The sequence below is a fragment of the Mustela lutreola genome, chromosome 4 (genome assembly GCF_030435805.1).
Source record: "Mustela lutreola isolate mMusLut2 chromosome 4, mMusLut2.pri, whole genome shotgun sequence".
Classification (NCBI taxonomy): Eukaryota; Metazoa; Chordata; class Mammalia; order Carnivora; family Mustelidae; genus Mustela; species Mustela lutreola.
In genome coordinates this window covers 55,848,440-55,871,564 of record NC_081293.1, presented here as the reverse complement: position 1 = coordinate 55,871,564, position 23,125 = coordinate 55,848,440, and the positions used below count along the sequence as shown (strand labels likewise).

At 55.7% G+C, this 23,125-nt stretch overlaps 1 protein-coding gene across 8 annotated transcripts in view; it reads right to left on the bottom strand.

Moving 5' to 3' along the window:
* The window catches only part of LRRC20 (leucine rich repeat containing 20), a 111,254-nt gene that overhangs the window by 5,693 nt on the left and 82,436 nt on the right, over positions 1–23,125 (bottom strand). For 4 of the 8 annotated variants that reach the window (XM_059170033.1, XM_059170029.1, XM_059170030.1 and 1 more), the window contains 2 exons: positions 21,220–21,387; positions 9,309–9,389 (listed from right to left, as the gene is read on the bottom strand). In XM_059170033.1, the coding sequence (XP_059026016.1) occupies positions 9,309–9,389; positions 21,220–21,387 (249 nt within the window). The remainder of the gene's footprint in view (positions 1–9,308; positions 9,390–21,219; positions 21,388–23,125) is intronic. The other 4 variants (XM_059170032.1, XM_059170035.1, XM_059170037.1 and 1 more) reach the window with 4 other exon arrangements.

The following is a 23,125-nucleotide window of genomic DNA, read 5'->3' as shown; positions in this document are numbered from 1 at the left end:
TCCCTTTGAGCTCCCCCCCACCCCGCCCCAGGATCCAGTGTAGGGACAGGTGTCGCCTCTCTGTGCTCCTTTCATTTGTCTTTTGAGACACTGACATTTTGGAAGAATATGAGGACCACAATCTCTGTCTTTAATAAAGGGTCCCATGTTTTGGGGTACCTGGCTGACTCAGTTGATACAGCAGGTGACCTGTGATCTCAGGGTTTTGAGTTCAAGCCCCAAGCCAGGTGCTGGAGCCTACTTTAAAAAAAAAAATTGTACTCTTCCCTCTCTCTGCCTGCTTGTGATCTCTGTCAAATTAATAAATAAAATCTAATAAATAAATAAATAAATAAATAAAAATTAAAAAAAATGTTTTTAAATTGTAAAAATGAAAAAGAATCTCATGTTTTGTGGTTGTCTGGCACTGCTCGCAACTGGGACTATGGGTCCTCAGCTCAAAGAGGTGGTAGGGTTTTGGGCTGTCACGCTGGAGGCACACAGTGTCCATCCATCTGTCCCTCACCCGTCTGTCCCTGGGATGTGATGTTAACCATCATCACCCAGTCCGGGTGTTATTTGATTTCTCCACCATGTGATTACTGGTTTTGTTTTGTTTTTTCCTCCCTTGCAACTTGTAAGAAGTCTGCGGGGACACACTTTAGGAGCATGCAAATATCCCGCTTGTCAGAATTAACATCCATCATCCCCAGATGTAACACCTGCTGACTCTTGCCTGATCTGATTTTTTTTTTTAAGATTTTATTTATTTATTTGACAGAGAGAGATCACAAGTAGGCAGAGAGAGAGGCAGTAAGTAGGCTCTCTGCTTAGCACGGATGCTGAGGCAGATGCAGGACTCGATCCCAGGACCCTGACATCATGCCTGAGCCGAAGGCAGTGGCTTAATCCACTGAGCCACCCAGGCGCCCCGCCTGATCTGATCTTTACGCAGGCTGCAAACTGACTTTCCAGTGCCAGCAGCCCCTCAGCATTTTGCTGTAGGCAAGAGCCTTCCCTTCTCTCCCAGGATTTATTTATCATCAGCGTAGATGCCTATGTTTCTAGCAGTTTAGGGTTTCCTGCTGAATTTCATCACTTCAGTGCTCAAACTGCCCCAGATTTGGCCAGTGGGAGGCCCTCTGATCCGGCTCCCGAGTCCTGTGACCAGCCACTCCCACCCCCTCTCTGGATGCCCTTCCTGACTTTGCAGTAAGGTTCATCTCCAGGCCTTACTGCCTCAGCCTGGGCATCAGCCACCAGGAAGTCCTCTTCCTCTTGGTGGGAAGAGCATCCGTGCCCAATACTCACGGTGCTGGTGATCAAACCATGTTTTACAAGCTACCCATGAGGCCCTGTGCACATTTGATCTCTCTGCTTCAGACTGTGGCCTAGAACACCAATCCTGCGTCCTCATCACACTCTAGCTCTCCACTCTGCCAGTGATGGACAGCAAGGTGCCTCTGGCCTTCAGGGTCGGTGTGCTAACATCCTTGGATGGATGCCAGCAGCAGGGCCAATTGCTCTGTCCAAGGATATGTGTGTGTACTTCATCTCATTGCTCTCTAGAAACCGTGCTGAGTGTCCAACGGGCTCCAGCCACCCTGGAGTCCCAAGGCTTTCAAATGAGGCTGCCTGGGCCTGCTGGCCCCAACCTCCAGGCCGAGGGGCCCCTGACCTCTGGCAAGGGTTCTGCGTGTTCTTCCCTTCCCCTGCATGGTGAGGGGTGGGCAGTGCCTGGGGCTCCATGGTCCAGGAAGAGGGTGAGCGGGGCCCACCCTGGGCTCTGCTGTCCACCCTTCGGAAAGTGCCCCACAACAGAATCCTCTGAAGACATCTATTCTCCTCCCTTTTGAACTTGGTGACTGGGACCCAGCTACCCCCTAGCTCTTCCAGGAGAAGGGAAGGGGAGGCCACAGGCTCAGGAAAATTCCTCACAGGTGCCTGTCCCTCAAGTGTATACAATGCTTCCACACTTGATTCTTCCCAGAGCCAAGGGGTAGAGCATCACAGGTGCTCCTCGACCCACTTTACAGATGAGGAAACTGACCTTCAGGGGCAGCTCATTCACAGCACCCCCTCAGAGCCCAAGCCCAGCCTTGGTGGCCGTGGGTGGGGAAAAAGGCCTTAAATCTGCCTCGGTAGGAGGATCGGTGACCATGGAAGCCTCCCCACCCCTCCACAGGCCGTCAAGCCCAAGATGCTCCCAGCAAAGTGGGAGTTTGAGGCCATTCGCGATCTCTGCTGGTGGGTTGGTGGTTTTCTGTTTAACTCATGAGTGTTGAGTGCATGGTGACTTAAGCACCTTAGGCTAAGTTTCTCCATCCTCACAACAGCCCTACAGCCTAGTATCAGCTTCTCTCCATTTTATAGATGAGGAAGCTTGTGGAGAGGTTAGGTATCTTGGCCATGTCATACCGGTGGCAAGTGCTGGAGCCAGGATATGAAGTCAGGGCAACTGGCTTGAGTCTGTGCTCTTCACACCACCTCCCACTGGGCCCTCCAGCCGGGCATCCCATGCCCCCCATCCCACCACCAGAGAACCCTCCACAGGTTCCCTTAGTCAACAGGAGATGGAAACTAGTCTTCCTGGGACCCAGCAGGAGTGTGTGGCTTTCAGACCCCAGCATTCACAGATCTCTGGACCACCCAGCCAGGAACGCTCCCTGCCATAGTCCAGGGACTCCCTCTCCGAGGGGATGCCAGGGGCACATAAACTCAGAGCTCTCTAATGCCGCCACAGCAGGCATGGCATCTTTGCTGACCTGCCCTGAAAGGGTTTCCTGGAGATTTCTCAGATTCCTTCTAGAATCTTCCATGCCTCCTGTTCTGTTCTGCGTCACAATGCAGAAGAAACCTGTTCCTTTTTCTATGATAAAGATTTCTGAAACTGGTAGCCCCAAACATACTTTGCGTGCACGCCTCCCTCCCAGATTGTTTACTTCATGTGATATGTTGTGGGGAGGGAGTAGGTGGTGGTTAAGATGCTGAGCAGAGCTTTGGAATCAGAAAGGTAAGACTAGCTTTGCCAGTGCCTGACAGTTGCCTCAGGCAGGACCCCTGAACCTCTGCTTTCTCGCCTGGGAAATGCAGGGGGACGGTGAAAGCGCGGGGATGACTTTACAGTAGCAGGGCACCTGCTGCATGGGCTGCTGGCCAGGGGATGGTTCCCTCTGCAGCCGAGTGCCCCCCCATCCCCCCAGAACATGCCTTCCTCCACCCCCCTGCCCCCATGCTTGGCCAGCTTGGAGGCCAGCAGTGGGTTCGAGCTCCCCAGGAGATGACCTGGAGGGAAGATCTGTGCAGGGCAGAGGTGCTGAGTCCAGACTTCCTCACAGTTCCCCAGCCCCCAACTGACTGGAGAACAAAGCAGAAGGCTGTCAATTATACATGTCCAGATAACCTGCAGCCCACTGACAAATACAGAGTATAACCCTCCTCCAGGAGGCTCCTGGCTTAACGTTAATGCCTCGCTGGAGGGATAAACAACCTTGGTTTGACAAAAGCAAGGCATCACGTTTCCAGTGAGTCTTCTTTAGTATACGAAAATCCTCTTGAAAATTCCCTTATCTTTACTGCTCCCCATCCCCATCCCAAAGCGTCTCATGAGTCCCTCCTTCCTCGCAATCCCAGGGCAGTAGCTCCTTCCGCCCACGGGTCCTGTCCCTGGGCTTTAATAAAACCATCTTTCAGCACCGAAGACATCTCAGGAATTCCTTCCTGGACGTTGGTTCTGACCTTACCAACCTCACCAACATTCCAAAATGACCTCACTCACCACCACTCAGGAGAGGTCAGGAGCCTGGGATATGGCCTCCACTGAGAGGACCAACCTGAAAGTCCCTCGAGCTCCTGTTCATGGGTTGCTGGGCAGGGGCTGTAAGGTTATGGCAGAGGGACTGTGAGAGCTTGGAGGAAGTTGGAAACTCAGGCAGAGTGGGGGAAGGAACTTCTACCCAGATCACCAGCCCCAGGGTGGCCAAACTGAAGAAGACATGGAGGCCTGCTCAGAATGCAGAGGAGGCATGCACAGGAGTCCCTGGGTTGGGCCGGGCCCAATCCCTTCCCAGGAGCTTGCCCTCTCTTGGCACTTTGAAGGACCAGGCTAAGAGCTCCTTGAGCACCCAGGTCTCTTTGTGAGCACGGGGCTTAGTCCCTGGCCTGGTGCGCCGCTCCCCACACCCCACCCCAGTGGCACAGGAAACTCAGGAGCTCCTGAAGACAGGGGCTCCTCTTTGTCCTTGAATCCCCAGGGCGGGGGGTGGGGGATGAGGCTGGTCATTACTTGTCTGAGGCAGATGCCTACATGTGAGGGAGGCAGTGGGAAGGACCCAGAGCCCAAGGCGCACCTGCAAGTTCAGGGAATGAAGGAAGCAAAGCAAAGGCTTTCCCATAAGCAGGGTTTGAAGTACATTTCCTTCCTGGGAGCAGAGGAAAAGCAAGTTGAACCAACCCAGCATTCACCTGCACTCATTTTTCTGCTGATGTCCTGTCCCGCCTGGCCAGCAGCCTGCTCAACTCCCTGCGGCTCAGTGGGCGGGGCAGGGCAGGAGTGGGAGCTCCCCACAGCCCTTCAGGCTTTCCCCAAGAGCTGCGCTCCCATTCCCCTACCCCATGCTGGGACGAAAAGGGCTACCTACTTGCAAGCCTTACCTTCTTCACTGATCAGTGGCAGCTTTTTAATGGTCATTGCAATGGGGCCGGAAGAGGGGGGCCTGACACCATGCTCCCTGCCCCTGATCACCCAGGTAAGAAAACCCCTTTGCACAGGCTTTTAAGAGTTGAAGTTGTAAGGGCCTGCCCCTCCCAGAGGAACTTGCTTGTGGACCCCGATGTAGGGGTGGGGCAGGCCAGGTGGAGATGTCCAATCGGTGCAGCATGTGTATATCCACTAGGATGGATTGAGATCCGATTGGCCACCTGTATAGGGGTGGGACTCAACCAACTGCATAAAGGTTGCTGCGAGGCTAGCAAAGCAGAAGAGCTGCGACTGGAGCAGAAGAGTCTATGGGAGTGGAAGAGTCGTTGGAGTGGAGGAGCTATAACAGCTCTTTTAAGAGCTATAACCGCCACGAGCTGTCCCACCTGACCGCCGGCGGCCTGCAGCCTCCAGCCACTGGGGGTCCCGAGCCGCCGCCTGCAGCTTCCAGCCGCCTGCGGCCCCACCTCCCGCGGTCCTGCCTCCGGTGGCCCCAAGAGCCGCCGCCTGCAGCCTCCAGCCACCGGGGGTCCCTGAGCCGCCCCTCAGCCTCCAGCCGCTTCAAGCCGCCTGAGGCCCCCCGTCTGATAGCCCCGAGCCACCTGCAGCCTTCAGCCGTGGGCAGCTTCCAGCAGCCCCGAGCTGCCCAGACACCAGCGGTCCAGCTGTCAGCGGTCCCTTGATGCCTGCGGCCCTGAGACTCCAGTGGTCCAGCGGCCCAGCGGTCAGCGGTCCTGATGCCTGCAGCCCCTGGATGCCAGCGGTCCCGAGACGCCAGTGGCCCAGAGATGCCAACAGCCCCTAGCTGCCAGCAGCCTTGCGGCAAAATGCCTTGCCACCCTGAGCCACGAGCGGCCTTGTCCGCAGCGGTGGCTTCCTCTGGGTGGCAACCTTGTCAGAGTGGCATCGTGGGGAGCAGAGTCTGTGTCATCCGGGTTGTCCTCCTTGTCATCGTCGCTGTCATCGTTGCCTCTTCATCGTCGGGAGCGGCCTCATCCGGGAAGCGGTCTTGTCCAGAATGGCGTCTTCTTGGGAGTGGCCTTGTCTGGGGAGCAACCTCATGGAGCAGCGGCCTCATCTTGGGAGTGGCCTCTTCTTGGGAGCGGCTTCGATCATGGAGCGGCCTCATCTGCGGAGCGGCCTCATCTAGAGCAGCCTCGTCCGGAGCGGCCTTCTTGGGAGTGACCTTGTCGGGATCATCGTCCTCGCCTTTTCGTAAGAGATAGCCCTGACCGGTCAGTTTGATTCTTGATGCTTGGCGCGAAATAAAGTTTTGTTTGACCTTCGCTTTGTATCAGTCTCGTTCCTTTGATCACGGACCCTAACAGAAGTCATTTCATAAGGTATTGTAACCTGCATGTGACACAGAAGGACATCAAGGCCCGGGAAGGCTGAGTACCTTGTATAAATGGGCCCAGCAAAGGAGGCTGCTGGGGTCTCCAAATAACACATTTTGCAGATGAAGAAACTGAGGCTCCAATTCTTGGTGCTCACAGATTCTGTAACTCTACTCCGGCTCCCCTGAATTTTTTCCAATTAAAATGAAAAGCCTGGGGCCCCTGGGTGGCTCAGTGGATTAAGCCGCTGCCTTCGGCTCAGGTCATGATCTCAGGGTCCTGGGATCGAGCCCCGCATCGGGCTCTCTGCTCAGCAGGGAGCCTGCTTCCCCCTCTGTCTCTGCCTGCCTCTCTGCCTACTTGTGATCTCTCTCTCTGTCAAATAAAATAAATAAAATCTTAAAAAAAAAAAAAATGAAAAGCCTGACTTTTGTGCTTCTGTGTTCAATGCTCCCAGTTTAGTTTAGAATCCTGCTACACTGCCTTAGCCAGAACCCTTCCCCCTTGGTATCTAATCAGATTCTTCATCCTTCTCCACCACCCCCCGCCCCAACCAGGTGATGTCTGCTCACCCTGGCCTCCAGCCACAGGAAGCCTGTGGGATGGGTTCAGCCTCACTCACCTGATACCTCCTCTTTGTCATTTCCACCCACTGCCCCCACCCTGCTTCTGGGCTCTAAGTTCCCACGTGCCCATAATGCATTTGGGATTGAGCCTGGCTCTACAGTGAGTCCCCTTCTCTCCAACTGCAAGGGTCCTGGATAAAAACTGCTTTTACAGCTTCCACTACTGCCCAGCTCTGTTTTTTCTTCGACAGGGCCCAGGGTTACCAAGACAGTACGTGGTGAAGGCCAGAGAGTCCCTGATCCCAAAGTCCATAGGCTTTGTCCCCCAACACTGAGGGCAAGGCCAAGGCCAGAGCTGGTCTCCATCTGCCTGTCTCTCAGTCCCCGACAGGAAATCACAACAGGCACATTTCACTAGTGACTCACTAAGGGCTAGACCCCGGGGCAATGTAGCCTCAACTGTCACTATGGCTTCAATTCAGGGTGTGGGCTGAGGCTCGGAGCCACTAAGTCACCCCATCTCCTCAGCTGCCACTGTGGACCACTGGTCCTGCCTCAGTTTCTCCAGAGGGGGTTGGACTGGGACATTTCTGTGTCTGGACTCCTGACTCCCCTGCATCCCTGAGCCCGGGGGTCCAGCAGCCTACAGCATGGCTGATGCTCGTAAGAGTGGGGGTGGGGGTGGTCCTCCTGTGATGCCACTGCCCTAGGTCTGCTGGATGTGGCATGAAGCGCAAGTGTGGCCCCGCCTTGGAGCAGGTCCCCAGGACTCCAGGCTTAGAGACAGCAGTGCTGCCGGAGTTCCTCACTGTTGTTTCCAAATCGACCACCCGGCCAGCCTCTCCAGGTCCTGCAGAGCTCTCCGAACCACTCAGTCTCAGACAGGGATGGCTTCTTGAGTGCAGAGCTGGGTATAGGGGGAGCTCCTGGCCCTGATGGAACCACCCAAGTTGCAGAAGCAGCTCCGAGGCAGGAGCAATGGGGCCACCAAACTGTCAAAACCAGCAGAGTCAACGGACTAGAGCAGCCAAGCTAGCAAGTGACAAGCCCAAAAGGCCAACTAGAAGTTTCTGGATAAGGCTTAAAGAAGAACACTTTTGTTCACAGCATCCTGACAAGAGAGACAGAGATGGTGGGAGGGTGGAGGAGGATATGAAATGATCTGCATTTTGTGGGATGGGAAACTGAGGCTGGAGAGGTTAAATAAGCTTCCCAAGGCTGCAAGATGCGTCGGCATCATGGAGTAAACAGAAGCCAATCTTGGGACTTCGGCGCATGTGAAGAGGAAGAGGGCCTCAATTCTCCCATCTCCTGTGGGCCCCACCCAAGTGACCATTGGGCAGTGTCCTGCTCACCCTCCTATTCCAGCTCCAAGGCCACCTCTTCTGTCGTTCCCTGTGGTCCCCAACCAAACTCCCCTGACACTTTACCCCAGATAAGCACTGCACATCGTGTTCTGTGACCAGTGAACGTGCTTCCTCGCCCTGTAAATGCAACGCCAGGCACAGTACCCACGGGGTGCTCAGTAACTATGTTGGGTGAATGAATGGATGAATGAATGAATGAATGGCTGGATGGATGGATGAAAGGACGGATGAATGAATGGATGGATGAATGGATGGCTGGATGGCTGAACAAATGGATGGATGGATGGATGGATGGATGGATGGATGGCTGAATGGATGGATGAACAAATGGATGGATGGATGAAAGGATGGATGGTTGGATAGAAGGATGAACAAATGGATGGATGGATGGATGAATGAAAGGATGAATGAATGGATGGATGAATGAATTAAAGGATGGATGAATGCATGAATGTTTTGTCTCCTAAACTACAGCATAAGCTCCTCCAGGCTTGGGACCACACTGGGCTCCCGCCATCACCACCATTTGCTTAAGCGATTCTGACCACAGCACACTGGAGAGCTGGGGCCCTTTCTCCGGTCTGACCCACCCTGTGCATACCTGCCGGTCAGGACCGGGCATCTGTGGACCAACTATGACAGCCTGAAGGCCTGTTAGCAGCAGTTATCCAGTTCAGAAAATGAGAAAACACTGATCATCTAGAACCAATCACTGGTCACGTGTTGGTGGATGGCCTTCCCCCCTTACTAATATGCATGTACGTGTAGGTGCATCTAGATTTCAAAAAAGGCCGCCTAGATACTATCCAATAAAATGATTTCTTGATGATGTAAATACCTTGTCAGATTGCAATCAATGATGTTTCTAGGACCACACCGGAGCCCATGGCATACAGAGGGACACTCGGGTGGTTCCCAGGGTTCAGTATTACAGATAACAAGAGGTGGAGTCCACGGTCATTCTGGGATTCCTTCATCTCTCAGCTCATGACTGCAGAATGTAGGATGGTGGGTTCTAGAATCCTTTGATGAAGCCAGAGTCCTGCTCCTCTGACTTTCCCAGGGCCCCCAGTACCTTGTGGTGATGGTAAGAAACCACTGCCGTGAGGCCTAAAGCCACAAAGAGAGCCCTGGTGGAGAAGAAGGCCCCCAGCCTGGACTAAATACCATGACTGCGTCTGGGTGAGGCACAGGGCACTGCCTCTTCCTGTCACCTCACATGGCTGTAGCCGGCGACCCCAGTCCCTGCTGGACTCTCCTCCCATGGCACACAGCCATCTAGACTCTTGCCTGTGTCTGTGGAAGCGTAAGGTAATCGATAATAGCAGAATCCGAGCAGGAAATGTTTAGAGGAAATTACCTTCCTGAGGTCGGCTTGACCTTACCTCCTCAATCATTAGCATTACTGCCTGGCAAACTTGTTTCGTGCTGATGAGACCTGCTGGAGACAGGATGATAAAAAACGATCACTCCAGAGCGCTAGTCTTCATACCTGTGGTCCTCAGGGTGTAACAAGACCCTGAGAAAAGGAGGGGTCTGGGCGCAGGGAGGCAGCAATGGGTGCTAAGGGAGCCGCCAGGCAGAGACCAGCCCTCGGATTCCTGCTTTGGGTGTGGCTGAGCCCCATGACCTCTGAGGTCCCTTCTGCAATTAGGGTCTGAGGCTCCCCAGCCTGGTGGCCCAGGGAACAAGCTCTCTGGATTCCCAGGCAGCTTAGAAACCAACACTGGAGGCACCAGGATGGCTCAGCGGGTTAAGCCTCTGCCTTTGGCTCAGGTCATGGTTTCAGGGTCCTGGGATGGAGCCCCGCATCAGGCTCTCTGCTCAGCAGGGAGCCTGCTTCCCCCCTCTTTCTGCCTGCCTCTCTGCCTACTTCTGATCTCTCTCTCTGCGTCAAATAAATAAATAAAATCTTAAAAAAAAAAAAAAGAGAGAAAGAAAATCGTAAAAAAAAAAAGAAAGAAAGAAAGAAAGAAACCAGCCATGGCACCCCACGCCCTGCGACATGCTGGAGTATCCTAGAGAGTTCCCAGGAGGCAGCTGGCTCACCTCTGACCTGGACAAAGGACTCTGGCCAGAATTCCTGCTTCTGCAGGACTCTGGGGAGTGTGGAGTCTACACCTTTGGGATACACACTCACAATGGCACCTGAGGCGCTGGGTAAAGATGCGGGGGAAGGCACCCCAGCTAGTGCCTGAGGCCAATGCCTGGGAAGCCATCTCAGCCTCTCCAGGCAACTGTGGGCACATTCATGCTCAAGGATCCAGACTGTCTCACAGCTGGGGTCTGTCCCCATTCCTCGGCCTGGATGCGACAGCTGGCAGCTGGAAATCTAACCAAGGTTAAGGATGCAGAGCTGAGCTGAGCCGAGCTTCGTGTCCCCACTTGAAATGCCGCAAGAGACAAGCAGGCAAACTATGGTGACGTAGCAGAACAGTTAAGCCTATAACCAGAAAGCTCCTGAGGCACACTCTCATTCACATCCCTCACTCCTGTCATGCCTGGGTCTGTCCCTCTTAAAGGCGGGGGGCAGGGACTGAACCCACGTCAGAGCCCTGGCCTGAGCATCCTAGTCGGGGTGGAAGAGTCAGGTGGTGCAGGAAGAACACGGAGCGCACGGCCCTGCTCCTCCTGCAAGCTGAGACCCATGGCCCTCAGGGAAGACAGTGTGGACCGGGAGTTGGAAGCTCCCCGCTGACAGAGAGACCAGCCGGGGGGTGTGGACAGGTCAGAGATCCCATCCTTAACCTTGGATCTGCCATTTGAGTCATGGGACCTCAGGCACACCCCTCAACCTCCCTGGAGCCCCACCTCTTGTCTTTCAAATGGTCCTCTGCCTCCTGGGGTCACAGGGGCCACCATGGAGGGGACCATCATATACACCCCAAGGAGGACACGGTTACCGAGCTGTGGAGGGTGCGGCGGACACCCCGGTGAGCAGACGGGGCGCAGAGTGTGGAAGAAACTGTGACTGAAGCAGCACAGTGTGCGAGCTAGACAGCAGCTCCCGTGATGTGAGCACAGTGTAAGGGGTGACTTGCGGGGTCATTCTGCCGTACGGCTGAAACCCCTGTAGCATCGTGTGTCAACTGTACTCAGGAAAAAAGAGAATCCACTGATGAACCTAGAGACACATTTTTCCCCTTCACTACAAGCTTCGGAGAAAGAAAGGAGGAGGAGAAAAGTCCATGCCGTGAGCCCCCCCCACCCCGCTTCCATCCCCAGCTGGGCCGGCCAAGGTGGGCTGAAGGGGCGTCAGCCCCTGCACACTTCCCCCCCGCCAGGCTGAGAAGTGGTCAAAGACACATCATGACGATTTTCTTTATAAGTGACAGAGTCTTACTGGCTGCTCTGGAGACAGCTGGAGAAGGGAGTCACGTTGGCGACCCCTTATCTTCCCAGTAGGATTTCCAGTCTTTGCTCTGCTGTCCTCTCCTCCCCCCTGCCGACGTCCCTGTTCCCCGCCTATATCCCCTTCACTTGGGCCACTGGAAGGCACCTCCAGGGCCACCACCCCCGCCTGACCCCCACCCCCAGGCTGTTCCAGGGCTCTTTTAGGGCTTCCAAAGGCCCAGAGAATGACGATTTGGTTGTCAGCTCTAAGTGTCTGCCAGGTGCTCCCTCCACTGGCAGGGTGCGAACGGAGGACCCGAACTGTCTAATCCACGGTGTGTATGGCCAGCATCTAGGGGCGGGACAGGATACGCAGATGGAAGACTAATCACTTCTCCTAAAAGTTCTTCTCCCTGGGCGGAGGTGGGGTGTGGGGCAGAAGTGAAAATGGATCCTTTGAAAAATCCTTCTCCATACTTGCAAAATAAGGTTGCTAACACTAACTTTACAAAACTGCTCAGGTTTAAGACCATTGTCAGAGAACTAAGACCTCTCTGACTATTGGAAAAAATAAGAAGAAAAGCTCCTAAGATAACCACCAGGTAGGAATGAGCTACCTAACCCACCCCCAGGGAAGCCAGCTTCTGAGAAACAAAACCGAGGTGGGAGGTGGGAGATGGGGAGATCAGAGCCAGTGGTGTGCTGGCTAATAGTTCACAATCCACTCCCCGAGGAGGATGTAGATGTATATGCAAATGTACAGCTGATGTATAGCATCTGCCGATGTGTCCTGGTGCAACATACTCCCACTATGGCCAATTTCAAGCTACTTCACCTGATTGAGCACCCCAGAGCACCATGGGGGAGCCATGTGGAGAAGCCCACCCCAGGACTGCGGCATGACGGATGCTGGCGCTCAGGCCAACTCCACACTTAAACTAGAAATCTCTGATATAAGCTTGTACTCTGGGAACTGGCCCACTGTTTTATTACCCGTATGTTGGTGGTTGCCTTTGGCTTCTGGATCAAGTTGCTTCAGAAAATGCTAGGTAAGCATGCCATGCCACGGGCAGGAGAGAGGAATTTGTGGGCGCTGGGGCAGTAGAGCACCATGCTCAGGGTGGGGGACATGAAGGGGACAGCAGGGTCGGTGTAAAAGGGGAACCCCAAGGGAAAGATGCAAATCCACAGAGCTCACCCCTGCCCCCCTTCCAGCCAAGTGTCAGCTGTTAAGGCCAGGCTGTGGCTTTCCTCATCCTGATGGAGCTACAGACACACACACAGTGGAAAGACACTGGGAGGAGGAGGAAGGTTACAGCTTCTTCAGGAGGGAATGCGGGTGATGATGGAAGGTCTGGTCCAGCTCCACGGTTCTATCACGCCTGCATTTTGGAACAAGCTGGAGAGTTTGAAAAAAATCTTCAAGCCCAAAACCCACCAGCAGAGAACCTGACTTAATTGGCACAGAGTGTGCTCCGGACATGAGGGTTTCTACAAGTTCCCCAGATGATCTGAACGTATGACTTAGCTTGAGCACCACTGGTCTTACCTGTGAGGCTTAATGGGAGAATCTGGTGAAAATCCAAAATAGCACTTCTGTGCTTACATCCTTCTCTCTACCCCAAGGGAGCTTCCTTCTGACCAAAGTTGTGTGTCTCAGCTGTGTCATCGCTGCGGCTTTCTATCTCCCTACAGTGATGTGCAAAATCTGCTCTCCCTGCACAAAGTGTGGTCCTGAATAACCAGAGTTGTACGGCAAGGCCGTTTGGGCTGGAACCCTGGCTCTGCCTAGGCATCATGGCCAAGTTACTCAACTTCCCTGTGCCCCGGTTTCCTCGCCTGGGGAGAAAGACTGTACCTGCCTTACAAGGTTGTCATGACAATTCAACAAGAGCACACTTGAAAAATGCTTAGAGAAGATCGGACACAAAGTAAACAGTCCCTGAGTACCAGCCGGCGTCACCAACCATTCCACAAGCCCTGGGAGACCGCAGCACATGCTCTGCCCATCTCTGACTCCAATAGACATCGAACCAACAGACATTCCTAATGCCTGTTTGTGCCTGTGCCCCCGCACACTGTGTTTCCTGAGTCGGGCACGTGCAGGGCTGAGCTCTGTGAAGTGGAGTGAAGGGGCTGCTCTCCAGCACACTGTGGACGGAGCCGGAAGGCTGGCCGGAGACTGGCTGGCTGGCTCATGGAGCATGCAAGTGTTTTGTTGTTTTAAACAAACGTCGAACAACCCCTTTTTTTCTTGCTGTTTCCTTGTGTGCTGCCGACAGAATGCCAAAAGCATCCTGGATAATTGGAGGTTCCCAGTAATCGAGGCTTTACCACACAGTGGTTGGCACAGAGAAAGCCATTCCTTTTGGGCAGAGACCCAGGGTGTGAGGTGTTTTGCCCAGAGACCCACTTGCTTGGTCCCTGTGGGCAGACACACATGAGCAGGGGCCGAGAACAGGAGCTTGCCTCCCCCCCACCCCATCCGGGGTGGGGGCATGCCTAACTTGCACTAATTGCTGTTAAAGCCTGTTTGCTTACTCTCCCTCATCCTGGCTCTGTGGGCGGCCAGTGCTCCCTGCACCGTGTGTCTGATGATTACCTCCCCAAGCTGCCTGCCAGCTCGAGGGATGCCTGCGCCCACTGCTCACTGCCTGTGGGCCCAGCGTGGTACTCTGTGGTGCTGGACAAGGGCATGCCAGGACACGGCAGGAGTCTGCCATGGCACTCAGTCATTGTCCCCTGGGCCCTGTGACAGTGCTTGAGGGAGGGGGCCGGGCAAGGCTCAGACAGCTATCAACTGGCTGTGCTCAAGGGACAGCCAAGCCCAGTGCCCAGGGTGGGGACTGGCTCCATGTTCCCCCAGTCCAGATTAGAGTCCCAGGTCCAGACTTAGGCGAGAAGTGCCAGGGGTGTAACTTCATCCTCCCAGACCTGCCAGCCTCGTCGAATCCCTGCCTGTCTTGAAGGCTGCACCAGTGATCACGCCCTCTTCTCAGCTACTAAGTGCCCTTCTCAAATCCCTTCCCACTGGAAGCAAGAGTAGTACCGGGAATGATACGGCAGCCTGCTACAGGGTGTGTGTGTATCTGGTGGGGGTAGGTGAGGTAGGTTTCAGGGGACCCGGGTGGGTGCCACGATCCTGCCAGGGGCTGGCCCTCAGAATCCTCTGGAAGGACATCTCTGGCAAATGTTTCTTGGCCAGCTGAGCCCTGCCTTGGATGCTGTGGCCCACTCATCAGCCTCTATCCAACCCTTCAGCTGCAGCCCCTGCAGCCTGTCCTGGCCCCTGGGTAATTGCAAGAAGAGGTCCAGTAGGCTGGAGGGCAAGGGGCGAGGGAAGAGGCTGAGCAGGCCGCACGAGGTCGGGACTCTAGGCTGGAGCAGCAGAAGGACCAGCAGCTGGTGGGAAGTGACTGCAGTGAACCTAGACACCAGCTCCAAAGGGGGGAACTGCCTTCCCCACCATGCAGCAGGGATGAAACAGAGGTATGCAGAGGAGAGGTGACATGTTCGTGCTAATGATGTAAGTGGGGCCCCGGCCCTATGCCTTTTTAGCTACAAAACTCTGCTTCTGTGATCACCATGGCGGGGGTGGTTTCCCTCTGTCCAGAGTGACAACAGGCAGGTAGGCAGGCCAGGGCGGCGGGGTGGGGCGGGGGGCAGGGAGTGGGGAGGACGGGTAGGGAGGTAAACTCTAAGAAGCTGGAATTCCCTGCCTGTTGTTTAAGCTTCCTCCTGGGCCCAGGGTGGGTTCAGAGGGCGGTAGGTGCTAACAGATCAAGGTACGTGCCCTGGAAGGCTGGGGAGATGGAAGTGCCCCCATTACGTCCCTGCCTGTTTGGCCAGGAGGCAGGGCCTTGGGTCCAGAAGCCTTTGTTTCCCTACTCGCTGCTCCCTTTCCCCATGGAGTGTTGGTAGGTGGGAAGGGCCGGTGCAGGGTGGACGGCAAGCCCAGCCTCTCAAAGCCCTTGCGGGCTGGACACGGCCCCTCTCTGGCGTGGCAGTTTGGAGGGACCAGGACCAGAGTCTGGCTAAACCTGGAGTGGGATGAGGTAGAAACTGCAGGAGCTCAGAAGAGATAACCAGCTGATTCCACAAGTTACTTCTGTAGCTCTGGGCATAGCCTGCTGGCCGAGCAGCGTGTTGGCACTGGAGGGCACAGAACACACCACTGACTCATCCATGGGCACACCAGACCAGCCCCCTCCCCCAGCAGAGCCCGGCAGCCCGGCAGGGAAGGGAAAGGAGGGCCAGAGGCCAGCTTAGGGGCTGACAGGCCTCTCACAGCAGGCAGAGAGCTACAGGAAGTCGGTCCTCTTGGAAACCACTCGATAATGAGGCCTTGCAGTTTCCTCTCCTGGGAGAGCTTTCTCTGCAGCCTCGGGCTCGTTCCAGGGCTGAGGGAGGACAGTGGGCCAAAGCTGTCCCTTTGTAACCTGCCAACTTGTTTGTGGGTGCCTACCAGACACGGGGCATCCCTCACTTCTCCCTTCACGCAGCTACCCACACCCCCCTCTCCCATCGAATGAAGCCACGTGGGCTTCGATGGCCGAAGACCTGGGTGAGAATCCCGCTGCCACTGAGTCCTTGTGCAGGCTGCCTGACCTCTGCAAGCCTCTCTTCTCAGCTGTCAAGGGGTGGTCCGGAGTCCTAACAAGAAGAGAGGCTGGAGCAGGTTGAACGAGATCGTTGCAGGAGACCTGAGCTAGGCACCCAGAGCAATTAGGTTTTGCAAAGTCCGTGCACTTCTGCCTTTTTAGCTCAAATAGAATATTATTTCTGCTTCTGCTCGTCCAGGGTTTTCTCTGTTTTAAAAAACATTTTCCAGGCTCTAGTGAAAGAACTAGGGAGACTCGCCTGCCATCCCACCAGAGGGAACTGTCCTGCTTACTTCACCTCCTCCAGGAAGTCCTCCCCACCCCGCCTCTAAGGGCACCATTCCCTCAGCACGTAGAACTCAACACGTCTGCCCCGTTGCCACACAGGTGAGTTCCGAGAGCAACCACAGTGAAACAAAGCCACTTTCCCTCTGTCCGTGACACTGATCGCTCTTCTCTGTGGCACAGACAAGGCTGGAACAGCCGTGTGAACTTCGGGGAGGGCGACCCTGAGGTCCTGGCTGGCATCCGTGCTCCCAGGCTAGGACGACAGCGGAGGAGGTTGCCTTCCTGAGGATCTCTCCTCCTGCTGGAGGCCAGGGCAGAGCTGCGGCTGCCTGGAAGGATCTGCCCTCCCCTGCCTGCCAAAGAAGGGAAAGGATGCTGGGACCCAGGCCCCAGGCCCCCTGGGATACAATGGGCCAGGGCAGTGGTACAGGTAACCCTTCGGCCAGCCATGCTCCCTCCAAGTCCCCACGGTGTCCCCACTCCCATCCTTGTATTGCAGGGACAACAGGGGTCCTGTCCTTGGGGGAAACCTGCCCTGTGAGGGCTGGTACCACGGGCCAGATAAACTACAACAAACACCTAAAGCCCGTGACGTGAGGGTGGGGTCTAGATTCTCAGTCAGCACACAGATGCCCCCACCTCTCCCCACCCCGTCCCCGGCCCTTGTTAGAAATGTGGGTTCCTGGGCCCATCTGCAGAGATTCTGACAGAGGACCTGGGAGCCCTCCTCTCTAGCCAGCACTCTGGGGGGACCAGGATGTGGAACATTACAGAGCAGTTGTGCTTAGGGGTGGGGGGCAGGGACAAAAGCACAGCTGGTGTGGTTGCCTGGGTGGCTCAGTGGGTTAAAGCCTCTGCCTTCGGCTCAGGTCATGATCCCAGGGTCCTGGGATCAAGCCCCACATCGGGCTTTCTGCTCAGCGGGAGCCTGCTTCCTCCTTAAAAAAAAAAAAAAGCACAGCTGGTGGCACCTGGTGGTTTGTTGGGTGGGGAGTCCCCCCCTCTGCCAAGCACTTCAGGATGCACAGAAATCACCTGGATATTATGCTCAGATACAGGTTCTGGCCTGAGGCTAGGTGTAGAGCCTGGGGCTCTGTATTTCTTGTTTTGTTTTTGAAAGATTTTATTTACTTATTTGGCAGAGAGAGCACAAAAGCAGGGGTAGCGGCAGGCAGAGGGTGAGGGACCAGCTCGCTTCGGAGCAGGGAGCCAGATGCTGGACTCGATCTCAGGACCCTGGGATTACAACCTGAGCCAAACGCAGATGCTTGTGACTGAGCCACCCAGGCGCCCTGTGAGAACATGCCTTTCTAACGAGTTCTCAGGCGCTGCTGCCGAGACCCCACTTGAAGAAATATGAGTAAGAAGTAAAATTGCACGGCCCAAAGCATCCCTATAGGACAGACACTATGCGCTTTCCGATTTCTATTGCTCTATGAAATTCTTAGCAAGCGCTTGTTTTCCTGTGATCTCTGGCTCTCTCTGGAATACTGGGAAGAACCCCTGTGAGTTGAGGGTCATGGAGAATTAATTCTACATTAACTGAAAGAGTCCCCTGCTTAGCAACATGAAGTTTCCTAAGTACTTGATTTTCTCCTCACCCCCACACATTCCAGGAGCCTGGTGGGAAGCCACGCAGGATCAAATTCTAACGTGAACTTGATGTGGCTCCTGCTTCCACCTTCCAGTCATGTGCGGCCGCTGCCAGGGCCAGAGAGCCGGCTTCTGGGTATTTTCACGAGACAGATGATCTAGCATGTCCTGACATGACTGAATGTCACCTCCCCCCGCTCCCTAGGAGCCCCACCTCACAAGGACATGTGACCCACCACAACTGTCCTGGTGGCTCTCCCACCCAGATGAGGATACTGGCTGCTGTATGTGCGTGGGGGCCAGCTGGTGGGGGGAGGCAAGTCCCCTTGAACTGCACCGTTTCATGTTCCCCTACACCTGGCCCAGACCTGCAGACTCGGGGTGGCTGGGTGGAGGTAGGGAGCAGGGCAGCTTCTGAGATGGGGATAGGGAGATGTCGTGCACACAGACCAGAATACGGTCTGTACCAGGTGGAGCCCCGGGGCCACCAGGCCCACCCAGACACACAGCCTGAGTGAGGGTAGTCAGCTCCTAGGGAGCACCAAAGACAGGCACCAGCACTGGCTGGCGGTTGGCATCAGAAAGCAAGATGGGAGCATCCCTGTCTCTCCCAGCCTACGGACTTAGTGAGGCCCCCTCCCTGCTCCCCTCCATGAACTGGAGCCCCCATTCTGGGCCAGAGAGGAGGAGGATCAGGTAACAGCCCTACTGAGAAAGCAGAAGAGGATGGAGTTGCCCTCGGCCTCTCTCGAAGGGCTGCAAGTCTCCCGGGCTCCCAGGAGCCAGGCTGGAGGCATCCTCAGGGCGGTCCCTTCAGACAGTCTACTGATGCATGTGGGGGCTCGCATCCGAGCTGCCCGTTCTCTTCTCACTGAACTAAAGCTTTAAAGCAACCCATGCACCTCAGATTTATTTCTCATTAAAAAAAAAAAAAAATGTTTCCAAGATCTGTGGGCTCTTCGGGGAGAAAGAAGCCACGCTTAAGGCATCCGAAGCGTCTACTACAATTTTCCCAATGCGATCCTGCAGGAGATGAGCTAAAAGTGCAGCAAGGGCAAAGCTATTTCAGTAATGAAGGCTGGCGCAGTCGTCACCTTCCACACTGCTGTGATCACGGCCCCCTCTGTGCGGCCGGGCTAGGAAGGCAGGCCTGCCACAGCTTTGCGAGATAGAAGCAATCCAAGAAACCGGGATGGATCAGGGAGAGGCAGAGAATGGAAGTGAGGAGACTCCAGCAAGGTTACAGGAGCCGCCTCCATGGGCCCCTTCTCTCCGTGGGGTCATGTGGCAGAACAGCCAAGGCCTCCTGCAGTGGAGTGGGTCCTAGGATCAGTATAGGACCTCGGGGAGCCTCTGCTGCCCAGGGCAGTCCCCAGCACCCCTATATCCCCTGCACCTGGCCAGGCTGGCCTGCACCTCTGCTGCAGGTGGACCTGGCTGGAAACAGCCCAGGGCCTGATGCCTCTTTCACCCGGCCCGCCGTACGACAGGCACCTGGCCATAAAGGCAAGGGAAAATCTCTTCAAGCCGAGGCTTCTACATCTATCAGATGGGCCTTGGCCCTGTGTCTGAGCATTCTTGGTAAACTGTAAGAGGCTCCCACATGTAGTTGTTACTGTCACTATGCAGAAATGAAGAGATATCTACACAAGAGAATGTATCAAAACAGCCCATCTTTGTTGTGGGAACTGCTGCTGCTAAGGGATGTCGTGGGCCTTATGGGAGGGGAAGGACGGGGGGATCTGGACCATGCCGTGCTCCCCGCTTCCTACAGCAGCCGGCACAGGAGACCATGTGCCCTGCTCCCTGGCTTGGGGCCCAGCTCCCTTCTAGGATGGGGTGGGGGAGAATCTCAGTTTAAAAGCAGAGAAGCAGCAGGGGCTCAGAGAGGTGACATGGGACTTCTGAGGTTGCCATCGGGAAGTGGGGACGCCAATGGCCAGCGCTCGCCCTCACCTGCTGCCCGAAGGTACAGCTCTGGGCTCGGCATCAGCTGGCTGATGCCCCTGCTTGGGAACTACCCCATTTGGAGAAGCAGCAGAAGGAAGCAGAGCCATGAGCAATGGCCTCAAAGAACAGGAGGCAGAGAAGGAAAGGCTCAGCAAGAAGGGCCTGGTCGAGGATGAAGGGCTCGGGGCCAGACCCCAGACAGTGATGGCAGCATGGGAGGGAGGGAAAGCTTCAGGGTGGAAAGGCCCTTCTGCACATGCTCCTTCCAGCTAATGACGACACAAGGGCTCAAGGGACGGGTGACCAACTCTGGCGCAAGGTACTCAAGGATCCTGGTCTTGGGAGGGAAAAGACCAAACCGGAGCCCATCTGCAGGGCTTTTGGAGAGTCCAGACAAGGAACCTCATCACAGGCATAGGACTGAATCTAAGAGTTACGTATCCTTGTCCTGGCAGCACCTCTACCATTTATCTCCCTGTCCAACCCGATGCCCTCTCATGACTCCTCCCAGCCTTGGTTTACTCATCTGTAAAAGACTGGATCCCAAACCTCAGAGGTTAAGTGGTCCCATGCCCCCTCAGTCAGGGCCAGCGTCCTGCTGGCGGCATTGCTGACAGATGGGATGCTCAGCACCCCATGCCGGCGACAGGCACTCTCCATCCAGCTCCAAGCCACTGGAGAGCTCTTGCTTTTAGTCAAATGGCATAATGGCTGTGAAAGCAATTACAAAAATAAAAGCGGCTCTGAAGGGGGCTATTATGGGCACTGCCAACATTAGAGGCGACATGAACAGGCACCAAACGGGGCTGAAGACAGGCTTCTGAGGGAGCCAAGGCAGCTGGAGGAGGGAGCCGAGGAGGTGCGGCTCCTCTGTCGGGGAGATCAGGCAGCAGTGGGAGAGGATGCTCATATGGACAAGCCTCAGGAGGAGGAAAGGACCACTCGCTGGGCCTGCCCTCTGCAGGAGGCAGAAGGTGCTCTGAGCCCAGGGAGGGAGACCCTCGGGTTCTCTGGGGCGAGTGTGTGTGTGCACTGGAAAGCTCCCAGAGGCTCTTCTGAGCACGGCTGCCTAGTGGCTCCTGGGTACTAACAATTTAGAGCTCACTGTGGAGGCCAGGGTGGGGGGAGACGGGGGCCCTCAGAGGGGGAGTACATGGATACAGGGTCCCAGCTGGAGAGTCTGGGAGGCAGCCTGAGCCGGCAGACAGAGAAGTGAGACAGAGCTTGTAGGCCAAGGCAGTGTGCTGGCTCAGGGCAGGCCAGGAGGAAGCCAAGGCCTTCCACCTGCCAGGTGAAAGCAGTGGTCCACCCCAGTCCCAGCAGGCGGCAGGGTCTCCTAATGCTTCCCTTCCCAGGCTCAGTGCCTGTGCTCAGGTGTCTCAAACCAGAAAGCTCACCCTTACCCTCTTGTCTGTGACAGTCTAACCCAAAAGCCCCATGTCCCCCTCAGAGGGAGGAAGTGCAGGCAGTGGGAGCTGCAGAGGCCACATGGCCAGGGCCACTCACCCACGATGTCATTCTCCTCCAGGTTGATGGTCTCTAGTGCTGGCAAGGTGGTGAGCTGCTCGGGGAAGTCACGGAACTGGTTCCGGGAGAGGTCAATGGCCTTGAGGTGCTGCAGGGTGCTGACCTCATTGGGGAGGCGGTGCAGGAAGTTCCCTTCCAGGCGGAGCTCTGCCGTTGTGGGGGAAAGAGAGAGAGTGGTGAAAGGGTCAGGATGGGCTGACTCCTCCCTCAGACGAGGCCTCAACTCTGGGCCTCACAGGACAGGTCAGGGTGGGCAGTCCCTGGACTCCCCACATCCATAGCTCAGCCGAGGGACATCACTTTCTAGCATCTTCCCTGCTCGAGGAGCCACCAGGACCAGCCAAGGTCCTTTTGTGTCATGTGACCCGGCTCCCCTGCTCAGCCACAGACGAGGGTGGTCCTCTGCAGGAGTCCCTCTGCTGGGGGTCGGGGAAGCCGGAATGCTGTGCTCTGCAGCCAGAAGCCGGGGTACAGGGCGTAGGGGAGCCTGGGCAGGGAGAGGGATGAGGGGCAGAAACCAAGAGTAAGGCAGGGCCCTGCGCTCCCCACTGCCTGGCTCACATCCCAGCTGTGCTGCCTGAAATGGAACCACGTTCCATCTTAGTTTCCTCATCTGCAGACGGGGACCGATACCACTACCACTGGCCTCGTACTGTTTGTCATCGGGGAGGGCCCTCCGTTGGCGTGGGTAAAGCATATGGTGTGGTACCCAGCACACAGTGAGCGTTCATACACACTGCCGTTCCCATCGCAGCACGGGGCTCTAGGAAGATGGGGGAGTGCCAAGGGCTTCGCACACGGCTGGCACACAGTAGATGCTCAATAAACACTGGGAAACAGCCCAAGGAAACAGAGGAAGCCAGCTGGCAGCAGAGGAAGCCAGCTGGCAGCAGGAAAACAGGGGAGACAGAGAGGCAGAACCATCACAAGCCTGGGATAAAGAGGCTGGGCCAGCAGAGGCCTTGGTTCCTGCTGCTCTCCCAGCCCCGTCCACATGGGACCTTGTCGTCCCCCCCTCCTTTGCTACCTGACTCAGGCACATCCTGTCACCTTGTCTGAGCTAAAGGAAACCGAGGCCCAGAAATGGCAAGGGACCTGAACAACAACCTCACTCTTCTCCCCAGGGCTGGTTTTGCAGGCCTGGGACTGGTGCAGTCACGTGGGGTCCTAGGCTCAGAAGGGTCACACACCCGAGATTGAACGTTCTATGCTGCCGTTCTGAAAGTCTTAATTTTATCCTGGAATCTGTGTTTGATAAATAGAGATGGGGTCATGGAGAGTCAGGACTCCCCCTGCCTCCCGAGGACACGTTCTCAGCAACCGACTCTCCCTGCCTCTGGGCTGGCCTCACCAAAGTGTATCTGGTAGGGGGTAGCTGGGGACTGGGTCCAGGCGGGAGGGAGCCTCTCGTCCACCCCGACCCAGGTTTGAGCATGTCCTGAGGTAGAGGCTTAAAGATCCTTAAGGGGCGCCTGGGTGGTTCAGTCGGTTAAGCATCCAACTCTTGATCTCAGCTCAGGTCATGATCTTGGGGTTATGGGATCAAGCCCTGTGTCAGGCTCTGTGCTCAGCGGGGAGTCTGAGGGTCTCTCCCTCTGCCCATTCACACATGCTCTTACTCTCTCAAATAAACAAATCTTTAAAAAAAAAAAAAAAAGATGCTTGAGATGTGGGCTGAGCCTTCCAAATCCCATCCCTGGTTGGGGAGAGTTCAGGGGTCCTGCACACCATGGGAGCCCTCAGGCCTGAAGGTTCATGCACGTGTATCCTGCGTCACAGGGACAGGAAGGGCTTACGCACTGACGAGAGGCTGCCCTCCCTGCCTCCCTCCCTCCAAACTTCGTGAGCCTGGCTTGAATCTGTCCTGGCCCACTCAAGGCACCCT